This window comes from Anas acuta, chromosome 2 (assembly GCF_963932015.1).
Source record: "Anas acuta chromosome 2, bAnaAcu1.1, whole genome shotgun sequence".
Lineage (NCBI taxonomy): Eukaryota > Metazoa > Chordata > Aves > Anseriformes > Anatidae > Anas > Anas acuta.
In genome coordinates, this window is record NC_088980.1 from 31,701,763 (window position 1) to 31,728,396 (window position 26,634).

Below are 26,634 nucleotides of genomic sequence, written 5' to 3' on the forward strand. Positions count from 1 at the left end.
GCTCCCCAAAACCCTTTAAAAGAAGCAGAAATGTCCCCTGCTGGGAGCACACCCTTCCAACCAAACTGTCAAAGTTGCAGCTACTGCATTTCAAGCAACTCTGGTCAACTGCCTAGGGCTGAAGAGATAGTATCGGCCTTAATCCTGTGGGATGCACATACACGTGCACACTGTGTGAGCGCACAGGCACACGTAGACAAAGACTCTTTGTTCCAAATGAATAATGCTTCCACCTCATCAGCTGGACATGCACTGGTTTACCATCCCTACAAGATGCCATATGTTCACCCCACCATCACAGCTCCCTCTCTTGCGTGTCTTAACTCTTACAAAGAAAGACTTCTGCAGCGTATTTGTAAGGTCATACCCATGCTAATGCAGCACCACAGAAGATACAGTCGTCTTCTTCCATGGACTGGAATTGCTTCAGCAAAATAAATATCAAATGCAGTAAAGGGCTGTCTGCAAGTCAAAACTGTGCACCAGAAAGCCTCAATAGTTACAAGCCAGGTGAATATTCACAACCTTGATTCAGGCAATGCAGATAACAACACTATCAATGACACCTGGCTTTTTTTGGACTAAGCTTTGTTCATTCCCTGTCCCCCCCCCCCAAAAAAAAAAAAAATACAGACACCTACTAAAACAAGTACTTAAACTTGCTTTCTTATATACCTCTGTTTTTCCTCTGTTTGGCTTCTGCTTTCTAATTAACATAGCATTTTGATAGCTCCTGTTGCACACCTATAGCTGATACAACTGAGCCCAGACTGACTATGTCACCATCCATGCAGGACTTTGTGTATATCCATAAGATTCACTGCCTAGAAATTACGTACAGGTTATAGACTAGACAGACAGTCTTAAAAAAAACAGTTTAAGAGAAGAAATATCCCACTGTAATTTAGTATGCAAGTAGTTATGCACCTGATAGTCCACTACTTACGAATTAGCTAGATTATTTTGCAAGCAAGTCAAGCAGGAGCGTAGCAAGGTTTTAATGTACCAGCCACAACAGCAATGAGTTACTACAACAGCATACGTAACTACTATGCTTTTTTTTTTAAAACTATACTTTAAAGTAGCTTCAGTGGGTTTCTTGTTCATTTAGTCCAGTAGACAAGCTTTCAGAGCTTTGCTTCTAACCCACCTTTAAGCAAAACCCTCAGCCCTGATACAGCTTTCACTGAATATTTGCTAAGGAAAGTACAGCTGTGCTCATTTTGCATTTAAACTGGTGTGGTCAATTTTTGTCTGCAACTGCCACTGACAGATACCTAAGTGCTTCTTCTTTCATGCAAAAACAGCTCCAGATGTCCAGCGGACAGATGCTCCTTTTCTTCTCGCCTTCCCCTTTGCCACCAAGCAGCAAACACTTTTGTGTCTTTCAGAACAGACAAACAAAATGGCTGGAAAGGCTGGGCTCGGGAAACACCTACTTGTCCATCTACAGCTTTGGCAGAAGACTACTCATATGGCACAGCTGTAGCATCCAAAAGGCCTGTACCACTGCTGATTGCCCCTGTGAGTGCTTTCAAATTGAAGGCTTGCAACAGAATAGACTGAACTTTGAAAGAACATGGTCATTTAAAAACAAAAACACTTCCTTGCCATTCTTTTACTGTGTATATCTGATTATATCTGTGTATATCCGATTAGTGTTTTTTAAATGGCAGTAGGTGACAAGTACCTAGCTAGATAAGCAAACTAGTCTTTGCTATTTTAGTACTTTTTCAATATGATGATTTGCCAAATGTATTCAACGCCACCTGTGGGCTCACATTAAAAAAATGTCAAAGACTGCATATACAGTAGATGTCAAGTTTAATTTTCTGTTAATTCTCCACATCTGCGTTTTCACTCAACTTCCATTTTAAGTGTAAATGGAATGTGTTCATGTATAACCCTTTCTATAATTAAGGCAAGTGTCATTTTTTTCAAGTGATTAAAAACATTATTTTAGGATTCAAATTACTGTGTCTTCACAAGCATGACAAGTAGAATTGGAAAGCAGTACCAACTGGAGTACCAATTTCATCTGCAGTGAAATTGTTATGTTACACTACCAGGAGAAACATTTAACAAGTGCAAAATAAACCATTAATAACTTTGTAGTTACATTCCTAATACATGCCAAATCTACAGCAATCAAAGTGAAAGACACGTCAAGTGGGGTTTTGAAAAGAGGTCTGTGTATCCCTATTTCCTAACATCACTAAAGGTCTCTTCTTTTAACCTCTTCTGTGCCATCCTTTTGCCCTTTTCTGCCTTAAGCCAAAAGGCTTTCTCAGACTACATAAAAATTAATTACAGTGAAATCTTTACAACACTTTACTGCTGCAGTACTCAGAAGAAAACTCTTGGGAAAATTTTGAAGGGAAGGATTTTCATATACTGTTCTCCTTTTGTTGATCCAGGTTTATTTTTTTCCCCTCCCTCCCCCAAGTAAGCCTAAAATATTAGAGGATGTAAATATAAACAAATCATCTTTTAAATAAAGAACATTACACGATGTTAAGTTTTGGAAAGGTAGGCCCATAAAAATGTCTTCTGGGTAAGTGCAGTACTCCTGCTGATCCCTCCTGGTTACGCAGGCTGGAAACTCCCTTCTTCTGTACTAAGCAGGAGTCCATCTGTCCCTGCTCCACCTCAGCTCATCCTGTTCTGCTTACGGCATGCTTTTTATGTCAAATGGTTTAATTGGTTAACAGTTGGATTAATCCAAGAGCAGCCATGCCTAGCTCTGCTTAGCTCAGATTTTCCTGCTGCTTCTCATACTGCCTGAGCCAGGAAAGCTTTGGGGATCATGTTCCCCTACCTATCCCCCCCCAGCTACACCAGTTGGTCTAGCAAAGCACTCCAGGACAGGTAATAACTTCTGCTGCATCCTAAAACCACAATCACTGCGCTCATTCTGTGATTTGTGACATTCATTTTCAAAAGTGCAAACCTTTAAATGAAAATATATGCTAACATCACCTTAAAGTACACAACAATACAACAGAAACACAGTATGTAACAAAAAGTTTAAAAGCTGTCATGTATGTTATTGCAATTCATTTTTATCAGAAAAAAATAATAAAATAAAAACTGCCTTCTTGCTGAATATTACTGGTTAAAATAGCAAAATAATGTTGTATGTTTTGATTAAATTTGTGCATGTAAGACGATGAAGAAAAAGAACAGTCTTCTGATTAACACTGCTTCTACAAGAAAGAATAAATATTTATCCCAAAACTTTCTTTTCAAGTGAAAAATCAAAGTGAAACAGCCTGGATTAATGAGTCAAGGGGCTTTATTGCTTTTTGTTTGTTTGTTTTCTCACACCTGCTCTACCAGCATTTCTGATGACAACATGAAATTAGGAAGTGGATTTTTTTAATTATTTTAAATGAACCAACCTTCATTTCTCTCACATTTATTCTCTGGGCTAACAGCTACTTTATCTAAGCAGAAGTAACTACAAAGGACAGAAAGCCTTGTTTCACATAATCAAATTTTGAAAGTAGAATAAATATTTATCATGTAACTAGGAAAACCAAGAGGCCACCTTCACACACACAGACACACACTTTCTGATCACAGGCTTGCAGTAAAAACCTAATTCTAAACCACATTCTAATCCAAAAGGACACGGAGTAACAGGTTTAAAAGAAGCAATTCAGCATTTTGGATAATGATGAGAAATAGGAGATGCAAGCCCAGTTTCAGACAGTTTCTTAAATCTAAGAAGAAACGACATACACAAAGTCATTCTTAGCTTAATTTCCAAAAAGTGATCCTTACTGACTTGTATCTAGCTTAGTTTGGCCAGAAGGAAAACAGTCAGGAAGGATCCAAAAGGACCAGACAAACAGGACCAGGCTTATTGCTTGACACGATCACCTTAGGTGATCCAACGTGAGAACAAAGTAATCCCTCTAACGCAAGCTTGAATTCAAACCAGTGAGATAATCTACACTGTTTTACGTTCAGCCTCTGGATAAACAGATTACATCTATTTCAGGTCTTGCTAGTGCAAAACTCTGGAGAAGAAAAAGAGGGAGAACTGGAATCTCTTATCAAGTAACATTTCATATTTTTTTAAATACAAAAATGACACAGGATGTAGCTTTCTGTTCAAAGGCCATTCTTGTCTGAGATCTTTAGAAATGGAGAAGAAAGTGGAAAGAAACGGATTATAAGAGATCAAATGAACACTAATTATTTTTCTCAAAATAAATCCAGTATTTCTTCCCTGGAATTATCACAGTTTCACAACAGTGCCTACATGAAAATATTTTGCATAATCTTAAGACAAAATTGGCTTCAAAAAGTTTATATGCAATTGATACTTTAGGAAACCTCAAAAACTTTATAAACAATAGCCCATAAAAACGGGAAGCGAAACAAAGTGAAAGTGTTCTTTTTCGCCCCCCCACAAATGCAGAATTTGTCAACACGGAAGGATAAAATAAGCTCAATTCCAAAAGATGACAAACATTTTGGAACTATACACCGCAGCATCGACTGTGCTTTTTCTGTTTTGCTCTTTCCTAAATAACTCCTGAAAAATGTCCTAGAAACATCAAGTGTGAAACACAGCATGGACAATACCTTCAATTTTACAGAAGCATCTTTAAGCAATATAATTATTCTCAAGCAAACCCCATACAACAAGTAGATCACTAATAAACCATGTTTTAATGACCTATCTGTAGATATGTATGATTTTAACCAATAAATTGTATATATAACATATATATACACATATATTTGTATATACACAAACACAATCCAGACTGGTTTAGTTATTAGGACTCTGACTATAAAATTAGTCATCCAAGTTTTTTGTTTGTTTCTTTAACCTACTGGTAATATATTAAATCTGTTATTTGATACTTGCAGCACAATTGTCAAGAGTCCCCTGAACTACACTCATTTACAACTCTTACTGTAAGATGAAGCTGCTCTGGATGCACTGTAGTATTTCACTGTCCAGTTGTGTTTTTTCTTAACTATAAAGTTACATAACACAATCTAATGGTTCCCAAATAATCAACACTCCTTATCTAGATAAAAAGTTACTTTAAAATATTAAATTAGCAGTGTAACTTCACAGTATTTTACCTGAGACTGGGCTAAATATAATAAGATACTCTAATTGTCTTAGTGGGTCAGGCTATAGATGTGAAGGAATATAAGCAAAAAAAAAAAAGCTAATTCACATTAGCTACCATAATTGCCAGAAGGGTTCCTCTAGAAATAGACACCTCAATGAGACCAAATATTAATTTCCACATTGTCCCTAGTGGTCAAGTCTGTCATCTCTAACTATTGCCATTCACGTCACATCTTTGTGGACTTATTTTGTGGTTAAAAGACACCCCACCACCATTACAAAAAAAGTCATTTTTCCTTTATTAAAAAGGAGGAAAACTATAAACAATAATGTAGGGCTCAGAAAAGAAACCTTTGAGTTTCTGAGCTGTGATGGCAAACTGCACCTTAACTACAGGCAGTACTGGATCAGGAAAGTCAGAGCTCAGCTGAAGGCCAACACAGACACTCTCTCCAATTATATTGGCAGCAAAAGGGCGTCTTCAGGAAGGTCAGTCCAGGCCAAGAGAGAAGATATAGGCCCATCAGCCTCACCACAGTCCCCGGGAAGGCTGCAAGCAACCAACATGGATTTAGCAAGGGCAGATCATGCCTGACAACACCATTCCTTTTTATGATGCCGGGAACAAGAAAAGGGCCTCAAATGTTGCGCATCTACGCTTTAGCAAGGCATAATACCTCAGTCTCCTTATCACCTAACTGGTGAGCTATGGGTTGATAAGTGGATGATAATCAAAGAAAAAAAAAAAAAAAAAAAAAGACTGGATGATGGGATACAAAAACTTCATCAGTGGTGCCAAGTTCAGTAGGCAGCCAGTAACTATGCAGGGACCTTCAGGGACCAACATAGGAACCACCACTGTTTAATATCCTCATTAACTACCTGGATGATGGGACAGGGTACTCTTTCAGTAAGTCTGCATACAACGCCAGATGAGGGCACAGCTGCCATTCAGAGAGATGTCGACAGGCTAGAGAAATGGGTTGACAAAGCCTGATAACATTCAACAAAAACAACTGTAGGCTTGCCAGGATGAAATAACCCCATGCCATAATACAGGCCAGGGGCCAGCACTCTTGGAAGGAGCTCTACAGAAAGGGATCCAGGGGTTCTTGCGGACAGTAACGCAAGTTGCTAGACAGCCCTTATGGAAAAAAAAAGCCAACTTCTGCCCTTTATCAGCAGAAGTGTTGCCAGCAGGTCCAGGGAAGAGAACCTCTATCTGGACATGAGATCACATCTGGAGTACCCTGTACTATTTTGGCCTTTCCATTACAATACAAATTAACCTGGAAACCAACACATGATATTTAATTCAACCATAAGGGATTTTCTGCCAAAACAAAGTACATCCATGTACTGAAGCCACATACTCGCTCTACCAGCCATCATGGGATTGGTAGATTTAAAAGTTTATTGGTGATTCTAATTAATATTCTGACCCCTATTTGTATGACTGGGAAGTAATACAATCTTTGAAAGTACTGAATCTAGTTCCAGTTTGGACTTCTGCTTGCGATGATCTCCCCTTCACTATGTCTAATTGCTGTTCCCAAAAAATTACTAACAGTCCCCCAACATTTGAGTGCCATCACATGGCACATAAAGGGCAACCAGGTGATCAGGCCAAGTCAGCATGGGTTTATCAAAGGCAGGTCCTGCTTGACGAACCTGATCTCCTTCTATGACAAGGCGACGCACTCAGTGGACAAGGGAAGGGCTGCGGATGTGGTCTCCCTAGACTTCAATAGGGCTTTTGACCCAGTAAGGCTTCCCACAGCATTCTCCTGAAGAAGCTGGCTGCTCAAGGCCTGTATGGGCATACGCTTCACTGGTAAAAATCTGTCTGCGTGGTCTGGGCCAAAAAGTTGTGGTGATTGGAGTTAAACCCAGACGGAGGCCGGTCAGTAGTGGTATCCCCCAGGGCTCAGTATCGGGGCCAGTCCTCTTCAAACAGTGATCTGGACAAAGGGATCAAGTGCACCCTCAGTAAGTTTGCAGACAACACCAAGTTGGGCACAAGTATTGACCTGGTCAAGTGTAGAAGGGCTTTGCAGAGGGATCTGGATAGGCTGGACCGATGGGCTGAGGCCAACTGTATGACGCTCAACAAGGCTGAATGCTGGGTCCTGCACCTGGGGCACAACAACGCCATGCAATGCTACAGGCTGGGGAAAGAGTGGCTGGAAAGCTGTCTGGCAGAAAGGAACCTGGGGGTGTTCATGGATAGCCGGCTAAATATAAGCCAGCAGTGTGCTCAGGTGGCCATGAAGGCCAACGGCACCCTGGCTTGTATCAGGAATAGCGTAGCCAGCAGGACCAGGGACGTGATTGTCCCTCTGTAGTCGGCTCCAGTGAGGCCAAACCTCAAATACTGTGTTCAGCTTTGGACACCTCACTACAAGAAGGACACTGAGGTGCTGGGATGTGCCCAAGGAAAGGCAATGAAGTTTGTGAATGGTCTAGAAAACAACTCACGAGAAGCAGCTGAGGGAACTGGAGTTGTTTAGCCTAGAGAAAAGGCAGCTCAGGAGAGACCTCTCTACAACTACCCCAAAGGAGGTTTATAGTGGGGGTCAACTCTCTTCTCCCAACCAAGTGTGGTGTAAATGCCTGAAGTAACTAAGAAAATAAAACTAACGTTCACATTTTAAGGAAAAGGTACAGCTTTGAAGAGGCTTTCAGGGTAGGGCATAACTGCATTATCTGAGCGTTCCCTAGGCTCCCAACCTTAGATGCTATCGCGCTGGGGAAACTTGGTGTGCTAGCTCTAAGGAACACCACGGAGCGTGGAGTGGAGTGGAGACACCACGGCTAGGCTCTGTGATCAGGTGGGACCTCGATTGTTCTTGTGCACAAAGCAGCACTTTTTGCCACCCTAAGCCAAAGACCTGTCATGTTTTGACAAATGCTGTACCCTAGTGTACTTTTTGCTCATTATAATATCATTATAATACCAAAACACACCTCCATCCCAAAAGCTACCCGCCTCCAAGGTGCGACCACCCCTCACTGAGCATGCGCTCTGAATTTCTCGGAGCCTATTACTTTAAACGGAAACGGGAAAACTTTACACCAATCATAACTAAGATATGCTTGACTAGAGCCACTCAAGCTCCACCTAAAAGATAGAAAATAATATAAATTGGCCTAAGAGAGAGGGGATGTTAGGGAAGATACCATCGTCAGGGGAGATACCATCCCAAGGACATACAACATCCTTAGGACCTCCTGACTCCTGGGATCAGTCGACGGGCTGAGCCTCTCTTCCCCCCCCATTGGGACGCCTTTGGGTGAGATCTGAATATTTGCTTATAAATCTCTATAGAGTCTTTGATCCTTTTAACGCTTTTATTTCTAGGCTGCGCACCTAGAACACCTAGAACACCTAGAACACCTAGAACACCTAGAACACCTAGAACACCTAGAACACCTAGAACACCTAGAACACCTAGAACACCTAGAACACCTAGAACACCTAGAACACCTAGAACACCTAGAACCCACACCTAGAACCCACACCTAGAACCCACACCTAGAACCCACACCTAGAACCCACACCTAGAACCCACACCTAGAACCCACACCTAGAACCCACACCTAGAACCCACACCTAGAACCCACACCTAGAACCCACACCTAGAACCCACACCTAGAACCCACACCTAGAACCCACACCTAGAACCCACACCTAGAACCCACACCTAGAACCCACACCTAGAACCCCTGTAACACCTGTGTATTTCATGCATACTAGCTTGCTTTTGCAGATAGTCACTATCACCGGCAATCCAAAAGAACCTGATTATCTGTTGCTGTAATAAACCATACTTGATTGCATTGTGATAGCTCTCATTAATGCAACTAGGGTGAGGGTGGTTATCCGTGATAGTTCAGTGTTCTGAATCTAACCAGACCCCCAGACGGTTAATGCATTGTTGGTGAATGTCTGAACAGACCCCCAGGTGGTTAATACGTTTTTGGTGAATGTCTGAGCGGACCCCCAGGTGGTTATTACGTTTTTGGTGAATGTCCGAACGGACCCCCAGTTTTGGTGAATGTCCGACTGGTTCAGTACTCTGAATCCAACCGGGCCCGTAACGGTTAATCAGCTACACCCCTTTAACGCGACACCAAGAAGTGATAGGACAGGAAGTTCTCAAGTGATAGGACAAGAGGTCTCAAGTTGCATCAGGGGAGGTTTAGGTTGGATATTAGGAAAGTTTTCTTCACTGAAAGGGTTGTGAGCCATTGGAAAAGGCTGCCCAGGGAAGTAGTTGAGTCACCATCCTTGGAGGTTTTCAAAAGACATGTACATGTGGTGCTTAGGGACATGGTTTGGTGGTAGACTTGGTAGTGCTAGGTTAACGGTTGGACTCGATGATCTTAGAGGTCTTTTCCAACCTAAATGATTTTTTCTTTTTTAATATGTAGTGCATTTTAACCACGATGATAATTAGCTTCTACTACAAAACTAAATGGATGTGAAAAGAGGAACCTCAAAGAAGCAGTTTCCAGTAGCCAATTAACAGATCCAGGCTGCAAATGTAGTGCATTGTAAGCAGCAGCTCAAATCCACTAAAGGAATACTAGAACCTTTCTCTGACTATTATTATGCTGCTACTCCACTATTCCCTTCTTATGTTTAAACTTACTTTAGTTCTTTAAATGCACTGTTTTCTTGCCAAGATACCAAAAATAAACTGATACAAACACTTTCACTACAAGTTCTCACTAGTCATTACATCTGAGCTCTCATAAAGCCAAATTTTATACAAAGGATGCTTCTAGATGAAGACAAACATGAAAAATGATGTTATACAAAATGACAAAAACCTTTACAAAGCTACAGCAATCCTCTAAACTTCCAGTTCATTGCAACTATTTTTCTGGACAGAATACCATCCAGCTGCATTAATAAAATAAAAAATGAGATCAGCATGTCCAAATTATCCAGTAGTCCAACATCAAAAGATTCCAATTTCTTTAAGCAGCAGCTGATGTCTAATTCTTTGCAGAATGGACAGTGCCTGACCAAAAAAAAAAGTCCCTATTTAACAGTGGGAAAAGAATTGATGAACCCTATGGCCTTTTCAGTGGGATAAATGTAAGGGGAATATCGATTACAAATATTCCTAATCTTTCCCCCTCCTGCGTTTAAAATTCCCTTTCCCAATCCCTCCTTCAATCCTTATGGCTTGCCTGCTTTACCCACTGACTTCTAAGTCCCATTTGATTCACCATTTCTTTTGGTAAATGTGGTTACTTTCAGCATTTCTTCCCTGGTCTTCTGTGCACTTTTTACTTTTTCCTGAGTGCTGACTGTTATCAACAGACCCATTTTGCCCACTGCATCTGAAGTGCTTAAACTTCACAGGGTTCAGCTTACTGATTTGCTACTTAACACTGCTGGTGGGCTGTGGTACATAGCTCAGAAACCAAGGTACGTGTAAGCAGAGAGAAACCTCCTGTAATTTCTTCTGAGTCTCTGCCTCTATCCACTTGTCCTCTATGTACGCACAGAGCCTGTTGAGTATCCTGATAAATATTTCAGCCTCAGCAGCCTCCTCTCCTTTCTCAGGCACAATCTGGGCCCAGAGTTACTGTGCCAGCTACATCCTGGACAGCTCCACGGTGCATACACTGCCCACTGTGGCACTGACGGGGACAGCAAGCATGAATATCTGTAAATAAAATTTACAGATGGATAGTTTTATGAACTCCCTGGAACACTTCATTCTCAAAAAAGCATTTCTAGCACCTGAGCATGGAATATTTCCAACAGATGAAATCGAATAATTTGAGTATCCAGCTCTTGGTGCAAGCTTACAGAAGAGATCTAAAAACCTCAGCCATTATCAACATCAAGAACACTAAAAAAAATAATAATAAAAATTCTTGCTAAAGTGGATGTAGCTCACCTCACTCCTAATTATGTTAGAGGCACAGATGTTTTCAGAAGTCACAGAAGGAACAAGGATGATCCTCATTTTCAAAAAGACAGGAATTATTTTGGGTATTAGTTGTATTTTAGATCTAAATAGAAGTAAATGCAGGAAGGTACTGTGCGCACACAATGCACTTCACTTGCACTGGATCACACGCCTATTGATTGGGGAGCCAATTTCTGTGTTCCCATTGACTCCTCATTCGGCTGATGAAAAATTCCTCACGTGGTTCCTGCATAGCTGCTACACCTGACAAGAAAAGCAGCATCACACCAGCTGGACCAGGTGGGACTGGGAAAACCCCCTTTAGCGGCAGCCCAGACTAGATCCACTCAACTCTAACATGAAACTGCACTCAGTACCTTAAATTCCTTTATGCATGCAATACATTTAGAGAAAAATGTATGCCCTGCCCCGTGACATCAGCAGGAAAACAGATAAACATTTAAGGAAGAAAAATAAAGAGGAAGGAAACACATGAGAGCGATAAGTAATAAATAAATAAAGAGCCACACAGATAGCAAAGTGGCAGCACTCACAGACCAACTCATACTACTCCACATGACAGCAGCATGGTTACTTTGATCCTTGGAAATCAGAAAAATACCTTGCATAATGCATCAAAAAATGGAGAACAAGAAAAAACACAGTTACAGCTTAATCTCTAGAAATCAAGAGAAAAATTAAGAAGAGCACAAGCAAAACATATTGAGATTATTACAGGAAAACAATTTCAAATAGAAAACAAGAGAAAAAGGTATTAGTAAACTAAAGCAAAAATAAAAGAAAGTAATAGGCAAGAGAAGACCATCAATAATTGTTTGTTTGTTTGTTTGTTTTCCTTTACTATATTCTCAAATAAAGTAGGGAAGAGCTTTGGAGCATTTATATAAACAAAGTTTGCCTATGGTCTCTATTTCTAAATCATCATCTTCTCAAGAATTCTTTAAAAAGCTGTAGTAGGGCAATTGCCAACTGAAAGACAAGACCAATACTATCCAAAGTCCAGAGAGTATAAATACATAAAACTTATTTCATCATTAACACAAGGAAGTCAAATTAACACAAGCATGAGGTAGAAAAGAGATAACGTCATGCTATAAACAAGCCATAGTTTTACAAGCACTCAGTGCTAGTACACAAACAGTGCAAGTAAATTATGTCTAGCACAACTACTGAGTACTCAATTTAGAAAAAAAGGAATGAAAATTTAAAATAAAGACTTACTCTCCCCGCAGCCTAGCATTATAAAGACATCTTTGTATCAAAACAATGACAGTTACATTCACACAAAACAATCTCTCCCCAATAATCTTAAAATTATATGTAAGCAACAGATGAACCGTAATAGGTAAGTAAGCCCCCTTTTAGTTGTTCTGCAACGTACCCTAAGATGTAATCTGTAAATGAGATGTTAAATCCCAAGCTTTAGGATCACCATATTAAAAGATTTTTCTTTATATAAGTGAATAAAATTCCAATTTGTTAGCACTGTGATCAGAAATGCTTGTTTGAATACACGAAATACTATAAAGAGCATATTTCTTCAAATTACGTTAAAAGAAGTTAGCTACCTCGAACAGGTAGGAATATTAAAAAAATAAAGTAAAAATTTTTAACAAATATGCCAACATATGCTAGAAAAAATGCTCAGCATAGCATTTGAGGAAAAAATTGCACACAAAAATACAGGTGCAATTTCAAGCACATCCACTTTCCTCATCTACCAAACGAACTAGCAGTATTACCGACCATATTATTTTCAAGATATCACAAAAATCATTAGATATGCTTCAGAAAAGATGCTATATGATGCCATAATACAACACTCAGGAAAACTCTGAAAATAAAAAAGTCTGGACTTGTTATAATGAAATACAGAGGTGTAAGTGAAGAGGTGTCAGCCTCACGAAGAAGAAAGGACCCAAGGCGACTCAGACATCTCTGGTCAGCCTGCAGCAGCTGTTCCTTGAACAGCAATGAGCAAGGTTTCACTGTGCCCTTAAGTCAAACAGTCCCAAGATCATTTTTATGATCAGCAATACTTTAAAACAAACATTCTTTCTACAGTTACACAGGCTGGATACTTCTTTCCTCAAGCACCAGATTTTCAGCTCATCCCTGTGGTCTGGGGTGCCAGATCCTGACCATAGGATGACCAGGAACATCAGGCACGTTCCTCCCATGCCTTCAGTGCTGATTAAGAGCTATGACAGAAGCTATGCCAAGTCTGAGGCACTGTTTCATAACCAGTTGGTTAGCTGTAACAAGAATCTCACGATGAACTTCAAGGGTATTTTCGGCTTGGCCCTAGCCTGACAGCATCAGCAGGAAGAGTGGAAGTGCGGAGCATCCCACAGGATGTGTAGCAATGCAAACTTCCTGCTCGAGCCTAACCTAGAGTGCCTTATATGGCACCAGCAGAAGTGCAGAGCAGAGCTAGCCCTCAGGGTTGCAAACATATATGGATGGACAGAAATACATGATCCTAAAATAGCAATATTTATGAAATAATAACATTTTGACACCAACAGATTTGGATAAAATGGAACTCAGACCACACCGTTCCTCCCAGAAACACAGAACTGAGGCAAGAAAGGCTGAGGAAGAGCCGCGATAAATATGAATCACATGGTAATAAAAGCAGCTAATTCTGTACAAATCCAGACCCCAAGTTCATGAATATTCTTGGAAAGAAAACATTTGTAGCTCATCTTCTGACCCAAAAACTTAGATTGAAATAGTTAACTGAATGCTCTAGACACCAGTGTTATCAACAGGTACCGGTGAACCTTTAGCTAGGCCATATCACCCCTCTCTTGGAAAAAAAAAAAAACAAAAACATAGCACTACTCCCACCCATGAAACAAAGATCAGTTCTTGATAGATAATTGTCGAAATACCAAGAGTTCTTCTAGCCAAGCCAAGCTGCAGTATGTGCATCATGTTTGCCATCTGATGCAAGAAGGGCCTTCAATGGAAAGTGAGCAAGCAGAAATGGGTTTCTCTTCTTCTGCTGGCACCTGGCAGACTGACTCCTAGTGAGGTTCAAACAGGTCTTAAATCTCATGCTCACTGTCTGAGAAACTATGCAAACCTGCAAGAGTCTGGAAGTTTCAGGGCCACTGATGAAATGACCTCAGACTAAAATACTACTGAAGTAACCACTGCAGTCAAACTCGTATTCTGTTTTATGAAGCACTTTTAGAAAATCCTCCTTGAACAAACCCCGCAAAAAATTTGTGGAGCTTTTAAAATGCCAATTGATTCAATTCACAAGTAAAGTTGTCTTATAGAGCTTTCACTGAGATCACATTCCCTGCAATATCTAAAACACCAAGCAACACTAAGTCCTTCAGAAATCTACTTCCCTTCTCTAAAGATTTCAGAGCTATTTCTGCTTCTCATCAAGAGTAAAATGCTTGACAGATACTACTGAACTCTAGCAGGATAGAAATTGATTTATTTCCAAAATAAATAACAGTTATAAAAGAAGTCACCTAGCTGAACATACCCACCAACCATGCTTACTCATGTTATAAGCCAATGTCTATTTCACCTCATACCCATAATCAAAATTACACAGTTAAAGTATAATACAATAGAAATCATGTAAACAAGGTTAGTGATCTTGTCAAAATACTCCAATATGGTTACATCATGAAATAATGCCCCATTTTTTCAGTTCAGAAATGAAAGATTACTGATTACTTATGGAATAATAATTAAAAAAAGAGAACAAGCAATTAAGCCCAAGATCATGATGTCCTGCGCTTCTTGAAGTTTCTCCCTCACGTAACTGAAAGTGCCAATTACAATTGATTTTTCTATTATTCCAGCCTTAGTGCTTTCAGCCAAGTGACAGTGAAAGGTGTTAATGGGACTTGAAAATATTAGTTCTTAAAAGTGTTGCCAATAGCCTGCACACAACTCCAATGGTTTCTCATTTCTAATAATAGCAATGCTCCTCATGTTAGTTCAGATGAAAACCTGCTTTGTCATCTCCGTAAGGGTGGGGATAAAGGGACAAACATATTTAAACCAGAGATAATTCCCTAGAGCACTACCAAACAGAGGAAATCAACTTTTAAGCTCCTTAAGCTATCTAACCAGGCAAGTCATTACAATTTTTACTGAATTAAGGAGCTTCACACTTTTCCTCTTCCACACTGTTTTGGGGGATTGCACAGAATGACATTTTAGAACTGATGCAAAACTCCATTAAACCTAATCACTTTACGACCACCTATGTAAGAATAGCCATAGAATCACAGAATGGTTTGGGTTGGAAGGGGCCTTAAAGACCACCTAATTCCAACCCCCTGCCATGGGCAGGGACACCTCCACCAGACCAGGTTGCCCAAAGCCCCATGCAGCCTGGCCTTGAGCACCTCCAGGGATGGGGCACCCACAGCTTCTCTGGGCAGCCTGTTCCGGTGCCTCACCACCCTCTCAGTGAAGAATTTCCTCCTTACATCTGATCTACATCTACCCTCTTTCAGTTTAAAGCCATTAGCCTTGTCCTATTCTTACACTCCCTGACAAAGAGTCCCTCCCCAGCTTTCCTGTAGGCCCCCTTTAGGTACCAGAAGGCCACTATGAAGGCCAAAGAGTTTAGATGTTAACAGCCTTTAGCTGTTTAGCAGTTAACTGTGTCCTGCATCTTTCAGGGCTGGAGGAACATATACATTACAATGTGCTACTGTTTCAGTAAGGCTAATTCATTATTATTCTAAAGCAAGTTAAAACAAGCTGCTAAGTCAATCTTTATTCTTAAAGTCAGGCTAATTTCCTTGATTTTCCCCAAAAACAGCTCTCAGTGGTTAGTACCCATCAAAATCCAACAACAATAAAAGTTTGTTATACATACTTTTTATTTATAAAGTAGTTTAACTATCGTTATCGTTTACCTGTAGTTAATGAATTATCTTGTCTGGTTGCAATAAATACCAACAAATCAGAGCTCATTTTACATTGCTTATTTTCAGTTGCAGACAAGAAAAAGTAACTTTTCCTACTTTGTCAAATTTCAGAAAGCTTCTCAACTGTCACTAGCTAGTGACTGCAAAGTCTCTCTGCTAAAATGAGAACTGAACTGTTGAAAATTTAGCTGCTGATAAATTCAGAAGGATGCCATCACTAAGAATCTCAAACCACTTTAATAAGAAAAACATTGGAGAAGAAGCTGTAGAAAAACTGAGGAGCATGCTTATGCTTCCAGAGAGGCAATACTGACTGCAAACTCAGTTGCAGGTTGTCAGTTTTAAATAAGCTCTGAAACTTCCCATAAATGAAATCCTATTTTGCCCCCATTTGAATTTAAGATAAAATTAAGCAGCATAAGCCACAGTTGTTAAACACCTGCCGCCTTGCTGTGCCAAGGGCTGTATAGTTGCCACTGCACAGAAGTCAAGAACGGTGAAGGCAGCCACCTGAAAACACAGGGATGGATAAGGGCAACTCATGTCCATCACGGCTTCATCAGAGGAGAAAACCAGTGCTGAGAGCTGAAGCAGTAAGTCGCGTGGGAACAGGCCACACTGAGTCTTGAACGGCAAAGGAGACATCTGATGAGCAAGAAAAAGGGAACAAGTGAAAAGACACAGAAAGGTCAACCAGAGAAACAGCTGTTGCAGCAGCACTCTGAACACCTACAGACAGAACGCATCGACACGACCACAGAAGTGAGTTCCAATGCCCAAAAAGACGACAAAAAGTTGGGGAACAGCCTTTGCTAGGTAGGTAAATAAGCATGTGTCTGGCATCCAACAATATGATCTGTGATGCAACTAAAATAAGACTGGCAGTAATGGAAAAAAAATCCAACCAACTACCCAGCATTTTTTTCCTGACAGGAAGCGCGATCTTCCCCTGAAATTACTGATTACAAGGCCCTAATTCTAACCGCATCAGAACTGGCCTGAATCTGCTGCAGTCTGCATATATGGATACAGTCAAAGGATGCAGGAAGCTGATTCTGAGAAACTAAGTTACATTTTAATCGTACGATAACAGCACATGCAGAACCAGATCCTGCCTCTTCTTCACACTTAAAAATGCAAACTTAAATATTTTGCTTAATTATATTGAATTCATAAAAGTAGCAGCTATAGCAGGATTTTTTTTCCAAGTTTTTAATGACCCAAAAATCGACAGTGATCTTGGCCATTTTAGGCAGTAGCAAACTACCCACGTCCACAAAAATCCACCAAATTAGCTTTTTTTTTTTTTTTTTTAAAATCTTTTTCTCATCTCGCTTCACTGTATGTTTTTAAATAAACAGTTACTCTGTGACATAAAAAAAGACCTACTGGCTGTCTGGCATTCACCCTCCCTAAAGTTAGTTAGTACAGCCTTCGTATTTTAGGAAATATCGCATCCAGATATTAAGATAGATAAATTTAGGCAGCCTAAAGATGCATGCAGTTCTCCCTATTGTCCTACTCTAATGCCAGTCCACCATATATTCCAATATTTAACTTTTCATTAATAAAGTGTTTTTGTTTTTTTTAAAAAGGATACATAAGTGTTTATAGAAAACTGTATATGCATCAGTAGGCTTGAGGCAATCTGCATCTTCCTGCCAAGTGTGAAACAGCTCGCAGGCGTGCACACAGTTTTCACAAGGTGATTTAGTTACCAAGTCACTCAAGTCACCATCAGAGCAGCCAAAAAAAGCACACTGAGAAGGACTCCTTCCAGTTTGTATGTCAGAAGAGTTTTCTTGTTTGCTTCTAAATTGCAAACACTGCTGTTGCCATTCCAGAGCTGTCTGGTTGTTTAAAGAACTCCTCCCCACGACTGCTGTTCAGGCAAGCAATCAAAGCCTGCCTACAACTTTGCTAGACGCCCCCAAAATTTTAAAAAATTGTTTTCTTGGAAGACACCAAGCCCGCAATGCTTCAAAACATCTTGTCTACAAAGATTTTGTAATGAGAACAAGAAGTAGAACACATCAGAACCCAGTCCTCCAGATACCAAGGCTAAGTATCCTAATCGGTCATAACAAACACAAGCTTCAGGTTTTACCTCTAAAAGCCAATGGAATAAGTGGCACTGGTATAGCAGCATGGGTGATACTAAACAAGATTTTTCAAAAGCAAGACAATAAAGTGTCCTGAAATAGGCGCACACAGCCATCACCAAACAGAACAAAAAGTCAGGTGTGAGGCACCAACCCAGAACATTCTATGACACCCTTAAAATAATCTAAATTACAAGTATTAATGCTTGTACACATCATCCCTACCAGCGCTATTTCATGCGGACCATTAACCCTGATTACCCACCACATACCCCGCGTGCAAAAATAGGTCGTGTATTTTTACATGTTTAAGTCACTTAGCAGATGTTACCCTCCTGGGGAGATTTGATAGCTCATCACTCCACAGAGCCACATTTCTAATGCCCTGAAACTCTGATGCACATTCAAAGCTTCAGTGTACTTCCTTAGCTATCGCTGAGGAAAGCAAAGCTAAATTTTCCAGGTGTCAGAAGGCAAGTCTTCATCCTGTAAGATGCTTAAGTTTTAAGACAATTTATTTTTGGACAAATAACCTTCACCGCAGGATCAAGCGATAAATTACAAAACACATAACACACGTAACGCAGTCATCACGTCTGGGAGGCGTCTGTGTGCCAGACACCTTGTTGACTGATTAAAAATAGAAAATCAATCCGTCTTTGGAGAGAAAACCAAGTACAGAGGTGAGTCTCACTTAATGAGACTGACATGAAACGCCAGCCTCCCCTTTGGGCAGCACCTTTCGGCACGGGAGCCCCTCCTGACCCACGCAGACCCTCAGATACAGGCTTGTCTCATAGCTGTCTGTCTGATCTGGGGCTGAGACCCCCGAGCAGGGAGAGGCAGCCAGGAACTCCAGCCAGGGCAGCACTGCTCGGCTTCAGCCTTGGGAAGGGGAAAGCAAACGCGGAGCCTTGACTAAGCAAAGCCACCGCAGCGGGGCGGGTCGCGGGGGCTTCGGCGGGGGCCGGGCGGCGCATCCCCCGGCGCGGCCTAGGCAGGCCTCCCGGCCAGGTGCGGCTCTCCCTGCCCGAGCCGCCGCCCCGCGGCCTCTCGCCGGGCAGGGTGAAGGGGCCCGGGAGGGCCCTGCCGGCTCCCGGCGGAGCAGAGGGGCGGAGGCAGGGTGTGAAGAGGGGCCCGGCGCTGCCCGGTTCGAGCAGCAGAGGCCCCGGCCGCCAGCAGCCCCTCGCCCCCCGGGGGCCGCGGCGCGGTGCTGCCCGCCCGGCCGCGCCGAGAGCCGCTCCCTGCCCTCCCGTCCCCCTCGCGCCCCGGCGGGCCGGGGCAGGGCTCTTACCTCTGCTAACATTATTACCCCGCTGCGGCGTCCCCGCGGCTCTAGCCCCGCAGCATGGTGAAGGCCGGCGGCCGCGCGGAAAGCTCCCCCCACCCTGCGGCCAGGCGAGCCCCCGGCCGCCTCCCTCAGCGGCCGCCCGCCGCCCCCAGCCCCGCAGCCGCCCCGGTAGCTCGGCCCCGAGCGGCCGCCATCTTGAGAGGGCTCCGTGCGCCGCCGCCGCCCGCCCATGGGGGCCGCCCCCGGCCGGGCCCGGTCCCTCCTCCCTCCCCTCCTTTCCTCCGTCCCCGGCCCGCTGCTGTCCCTACCTGGGCCGGGGGGGCCATGGGCAGCCCGGCTCCGCCGCCAGGGACCGGGGCAAGCCGGTGAATGCGGGGCAGGGCAGCGCCTCCGCGGCGGTGGGAGCCCGGCCTCGGCTGCTCCGGCCTCAAGTAGTCGGCAGCCCAAGGGAGAAGTTGAGGGCAGCAGAACTTGAGGTGTTGTTTCCAAAAGCGCTTTGCAGTTTTTGTGCCCCGTCCCCGACAAGATGCGGTTCTACTTTTCCTCTGAGCTCTCCGGTGCCAAGCAGCAGTCACCAATTAAAACGCTTTTTCACGTTTCTGACCAAACAGCACTCCAGTAGGGCATGCGGCACTGCATGTCCTTTCCCTGCACTTGATGTTACAAAATAAACCTCTATATGTTTGCCACCGATGTTATCGTTAAGTAGAGACAAAAATTGTGGAACTGAAACACAGCAGAACCTGCGCCTCACGTACTGCCGGCATAGTTCCTTCTGCTCCTGTGAGAGCATACTCTTGCAGCTCGGTATTCAAATACATGTGAAGGAAGGTTCCTGTGTGAAATCTGTAGCTTTTCCATTAAACACTGTTCTGATGGTCTTTCTGGTTTTGTTTAACTAGGTTTCAGAGCTGCTAAGCTAATCTCAGGTGCGCTAGCTTGATAGGAATACAAATGAGATACGTGTTTGATTTCTTCTGCACTGCCAGTAAGAGAAAATGCATACAAAACAAATAGTAATGAATTACCAGAAAGGATGAAAGAAAAGCAACAACACTACTCTAATGTGGGAAAGAAGAAGGAAGGAAAAAAAAAAAGAAAAAAGAAAAAAAAAAAAAAAAAAACCAAAACACCTTCAATTACAGTTGCTTTTCTCACCAAGTAAAAGCAAAGGCCCTGCGTTGTTTATTGCAGAGGTGGAAAGGGGGACAGGGAGCCCTTATGGCTGCTGGGCTTTGTAAAAGTTTTCACAGGGATTTTTAAATACTTAGCAGCTCAAGGTTGCCCACTTCTTGCTTTTATTCATGAGTATTACCAAGTTTCAGTTTTACTCATACAAGCGTTTTTCCCCTGCAGAGACCCAGCTGTTAGTCATGTGAATTGAACTTTAAAAAAAAAAAAAAAAGTCTCCTGATATTTATTGTGGTTTATTTGCCTTTTCTAAATAATCCGAAATATTAACCATGTAAAGTATTTTTAAGCTATGTACTTCTGACATTCTTCTGCATGTTTGAATGTTTGGTGTTAGCATTAGTCTTCTTCAAGTGTATTCCTTAGAGAAAATCCAAATCTCACAGCACACAGAAATCTCTTTTCAAGAATATGTTTAACAATAACAGAACCATGCAGTGGCCTTGCATATGGTATTTCACCATCGTGATAAATTAAAAATTGTTCAAAACCATTGAGCAACGAGAGTTATGAAATATCTACTTTATTGCTTTAGACCCCTAGCACTTATTTACATGCAGAAATAAAGCATGCTGTAGATGTTTATTTGGAAGACACTTACGTATATAACTATGGTTCTCTATTCAAAGCTTTCATCACACTCCAGTTCAGCCAAATAACACCCTGTGCTCTGGTCTGTGGTAGAGGAAACCCCAAAGGGACTCATAATATAGCAGAGTGCTCAGTAAATCATCAGTTGTGTAATTATGCAAAACCACGTTTAGGTACAAATAGAATTAAAATACTTATAACACTGTTTGCTATGTCACTTAGTCATAACTGCATTCTCTGGGCAAGGAACAGAGATAAGATAAATTACCTAGCTTATAAAATGTAAGGGGTAAACAGGATGTGAAAGTCTCATGACTTAACATGAATATAAATAAAAGATAGCTTTTCTGTAGTTGAACCAAGATGATGGTCTATCAAAACAAAGTGTCTCTTACCTTGTATGTTTAAGCACATAAGGTGAGTTATTCAGAAGGAACTTAACCCCCTTTTAGAACTTACTGCAAAACTGTATATATCCCAAGTGTGGTAGATGCTGGAAGAGGACAGTCTTATGCAAACCTTACAAAAATGTTACTGTTTGTTCTTCTAAAGGTTACAAGCTAAGAACAAATAATAGGAATTATATTGTTGCATGTAGCATGTACTTTGTTAATCTGTAAAATTCTGATGCTGTTATTTCAAACAGTTTTGGGGGAAGGGACTAAGAAAATCCTTATATTTCAAAGGTCTTTCTACTCCCTTACAAACATACTTTTAAAAAGGCCTATCAGTTTATAGGAAGAGACCTATTTCAGCCTAACCATGCTGTTAAGTTCTGGTATAACGTCATTCACAATTTCTGTGAGGTCCTTCAACACATTTCCTTTCCTCATAGAGGCATCAGCATCCCTTCAACATCAGTTTCAAGCCTGGATCACATCCCATCCCTTCCCTTTAGCAGCACCCTTTACCCCTACACCCCCCCAAAATAGAATTCCAGATCACAGTTTTACATCCACCACTATCTTTCGTTTAAAAAAAAAAAAAAAAAATTTTTTTTTTTTCTGACCAAGATGTAGTCATAATTAATACTTTGTACTTGAATTTGAATTCACAGCTACTTCTGCTTGCTATTTAGCAGCCCAAAAGCATATTAGTCAGGGAAGCACCTTCCATTCATGTGTTACTGGAAAAAAAATACCTATAGTGGTACTGAAAACTGTTTCCTGTTTTTACACATGTTGGCGTAGCCTTAATATTGTTGCAAAATAGTTATTAGTGGTATAGTCCATTGTTTTCACTTTAGGTTAACACCAACTCAATTTCAAAAGGGAAGGGTAGCGTAATTGCAACAGCAGGAATGAGGCTGTGAAGAAGGACAGAACCACACAAAGGTAGACTTGAGGCAGAAGAGGAGAGCTGACAGCAGCAGCTTGGAAAGAGGATACGAGGCATTTCTTGAGAGAGTAGTCTGCTGGGAGTAGAAAAGAGGAGCAAGAGAAAAGGAAGCTGCCCAACACTGAGGCATTAAACAGTTACATTGTCTACTTCCATTCTTGGAATAAACTGAAATAACATAGTTATGAATTATTTTCTTCTGGGGAGGAGAGTGTTTCTAAATTAGTATGAGAAGGTCTGAAATCAAAGCTTCAGTGATGATTTAAAGGATTATCAGTCATACTTGGTGGGCCAGGAACACTTGACCACTTACTTGTTTTCCTGAGACTATCTTCAAGTGACAATACTGCTATTAAACTTGATGAGTCATCCTTAAGAGCCGTATTCCTTATGTTTTATCCTTGTGCATTCTTTACAGATATACCATGGGATCAGCATTGCAATGACCTTGCATACTTACCGGAAGGTTTCTAGCCACACGAGTACTGTGCTCATCCAGGCAGAGCAGTACACTCATTATTTTTATTGTCACTTCCACAAACCTGCAAGCACTCTGCAAAGAAGTGTGTTATGGCAAGTATATCTCTGATCAAATACAAACCTGGCAGAAAGACTGTGCTCCCAGTCACTCCTTAAAGTATTCAGAGAATTTTCTTTCTCATAGGACTATAAATGCTTAATTTGAGGAAGGAGTCAGATACAGTTGTACCTTAAGGCTAATGACTATAAAGGGTTTCATATTTATAAAACAGCTCCTACCTGTTGCCAAACTTCTTGGTGTTCTTTACATGATTACAGTTTTCACTGACTATAAGCCCAGCTAGTTGTTGTGATGTTCTGGATCCACATTTTGAAATCCCACTGCAGACACTGGAAACTGCACGTTTATCTACCAAAACTATGTGTGAATGCAGAATTAAAATCAGAAATACAATGGAAGGAGATAGGGATACCACTGACAGGCTCTCCAGCTAGAAGTTTATGAAGATTTTTGTAAAGTGTAACATAGTGAGTTCACTAAGTTGAAAGGCAAGCTTGGAGACAAAAATATAATTGTGAGGGGGCGGATTTAACATACACAGAAGGGGCACAGGCAAGATTTAGAAATAAAAGAGCAACTCTGCTGACTTGCAGAGAAGCACAAAAGAACACAAATTATTTTGCAGTACTAAAAGGAGGGCAGTCCCACAACCTAAATAACTGTTAGCTCGCCAGCTAATGAAAAATGAAATCAATGACCTAATTGCCATTAAGATACCCTCTGAAACAGCAGTAACCTGCATTTGGAGGGCAAAAGGATACGTTCTCTTGTTTTATACTAGAAGACAAATGAAGACCAAGGAAAGGGGAAACAATAGCCAGCACTGGGGGAGGGACAGACTGCATGAACAGACCAATTTTGCTTTACTAAGCAGCTTCATTAAAGTGGTTACAAGACTATTCTAGGTTCATCAGTAATCCTAAAGTTTCACATCTTTTGCTAAAGTCCACAATAGATTTTTCACAGCATCATTTCCATATACTATAAATTAGCTTTCATTATCCACAATCAACTAATGTAAACCAAATTTTGGCTTCACATAGTTTAGCCTGGCAGAATGGTTGGCATTTGCTTAGGGTTTTTTGGTTTGTGATTGTTTTTTTGAGGGGAGAGAAGGTAGGACACAGGAGGTCTGAGGAGTGGTTTATTGTCATCAAACATTTCAGGTGTTCAGTCCCATTGTTTAAAAGCAGTGCTGTTTTTAAACGCTTTACAGTTCTGCTTTACGGTTGAATTCTGTAAGAGCAAATGACTACACAGAAACATGATTGAAAGGGGAATTCAGAGTGTCTTTGATGCGTGAAATTTGAATATTCTGTTATTGCAGGATGTTGCCTGTTCTAAGCTTTTTGGTGTGAGCTGCCAGAAGTTCAGATCAGGTTCTGATCAGGCTCAGAGCTCTACAACCTTCAGTCAAAGATTTTATTCACTTTCTGGTTTATCAGCATTCGCCTAGGTGCAGCACAGACAGAAAATGCACGGGCATGTGCAAAAGGGCCAATCTAAACAATAGTATGTGAATATTGGGCAGTAAATAAATAATTACTGAAGAAGCATCACATGTAGTTCCTGCTTCTTCTTTTGCAATATCTACCCATTGTTCAGGTTCTTTGCATTGTTTATTGGGGTCTGAAATTTCTTTTAAAACCTTTGCTAGCCTACATTCCTTCACTGTAGTGAACTTTCTGCTATTCCAACAGTTGTCTCTAACTAAATCAGACACTGTTTGCCTTAGCAGTTTAATCCTAATTGTCTAAGCAATTGTTAGAATAAAGATAAACAATATTTCTTAATACAAAGGAAACAGTCTCAAAATTATACTGGTGTCTCTTTCAGAAGTCTATAATGACAGGTCTAGAATCATCTCAGAATTTAATATAGAACTTAGTCACCAGCTGCTTAGCTTCTGGTCATTGATGTTCTGTGAAAACAGTGCACACAAACAGAAGGCTTCTGAATTAAGGGGTTTAGAACTGTCCTTAAAACTTTATACTTTTTTACTTTAAGAGGTGTTTTCTGAGTGTTGCCTCACAACCCTAGGTGTTCAGAGCCAGGCTTGAAGAATCATGACAATAGAAATTAAAGTTGTTTATATTTTTCCTGTTTCCTGAACATTTAAGAAGCAGTCAAGTCCTATTTTCAGAGTTTGCTTTGCAATCATAAAGGCTACAAACTCTTTTAAAGGTTATTTCTACTTGCATTTAATAACATGGCTCCACAAACTCAAAGAAAGAAGCTAAATATTGTAAGTTTTGATAAATTTGTAGGACTTGGCAAATACCATGAGGATACTCGAGGGCTTATCAGACTTTCTTTCCATCGTGCATCACTGCTATTCGTGTCTTCTCTCCGGGTGAAGGAGTTTATTAGTATTGTGTATGCTCTCACAGCTGAAGCTCTCTCTGCTCGGACCCTTGAGGTCACTTTGCAGATTGGCTTCATTCTTCTAGTTGTTTGTTTTGCTGCACACTTATGGCAGTTTTTTCATAACAAAGACTGATGCAAAAAATACCACAAAATGTAGAGATTTAATTTAATCATCAAAAAGAGCCTCAGGAAGTCCAGATTCCTGAAATTGAAATGCTGCTGGTAATACATTAGCAAAAGGACAATACCAAGGAGTACCGTCATTACTTATTTGAATGACAGCATTTCCCTCAGTTTAGTTAAAGTCAGACCCAGAATATTTTCTCCTATGTAATTCACACCACAGGTTGGTTGCTGTTCCCCTGAAGGAGAGTTGAAAACTGGTCCTACGTCAACTCCAAATGGTTTTTCATGTGGTACCAGGACTACTAGGTCCCTCCTTCACCAGAAAAACCTGTTCCTTGGGCACTCCTCTCCCTCATAGTTACACGCATAGTCAGAGAGGCCACTCTGAAGGATCTTCCACTGGCTGTATTTTATACACAAAATGTGCCTTTGACTAAAGATCTTATACCTCTCAGTAGTACTACGGTTTGTTTGGTTTATCACTAAGATCATGTTTTTCTCCTTGAGATTTTCACAAGAAGTTTATTTATTTTATTTATTTTACCATTACTTTTGACTGTAACACTCCCTCTACAAGTTAGTAGACATTCTGCAAGGCCACTGCAAGCTACGTAAGATAGAAGAGCCAAAGAGTTGTTATCTTCAACTCTTCAACTCTCAAATAGAAAAGCCAAAGAGTTGTTATCTTCAACTCTTACTCAAATGTTGCCATTATTTCCTTTCCCTTTAATATTCTATATAAATTCTAATAAATAGACACTCTATTCAACTCTAATAAATCAAGTGTCTCATCTATCAACCTGAGCCACCTTAGGGAGGTGTGATGTGAAGCCTTTTCTGTGTGGGTTTCTCCTTCACTTTACTATGAAGGCTAATTGTCACTTGTCCATTCTCATAATTCACATCCAGTTCCCAGAAAGAGAGACAGGTTTACCCACTGTCTATTGTGAAAGAATTGGAACAAACAATTCCACTTCTGCTGCCATGACTTCAGCAATACACCTAAGGTCGTGAAGTTAAGAACATAATCTGAGCTTTTACAGTGGTTCAAATATTAATCCTTGCAGCAAAGGCATATCCTGAAGTAGAACAGTAAAATTCTCCGTATTAAATCCC

The 26,634-nt window shown here is 41.0% G+C and overlaps 1 protein-coding gene across 2 annotated transcripts in view; it reads right to left on the reverse strand.

Annotated features, from left to right (window-relative positions):
- Nucleotides 1-20,100, reverse strand: part of SNX13 (sorting nexin 13) — a 70,665-nt gene extending 50,565 nt beyond the window's left edge. Inside the window, exon 1 of one of the 2 annotated variants that reach the window (XM_068674115.1) lies at nt 19,673-20,100. In XM_068674115.1, the coding sequence (XP_068530216.1) occupies nt 19,673-19,690 (18 nt within the window). In that variant the 5' untranslated portion in view covers nt 19,691-20,100. Of the gene's footprint in view, nt 1-19,367; nt 19,401-19,672 lie in introns of those variants that run through there. The other variant, XM_068674113.1, reaches the window with a different exon arrangement.
- Between the last annotated feature and the right edge of the window lie 6,534 nt (nt 20,101-26,634).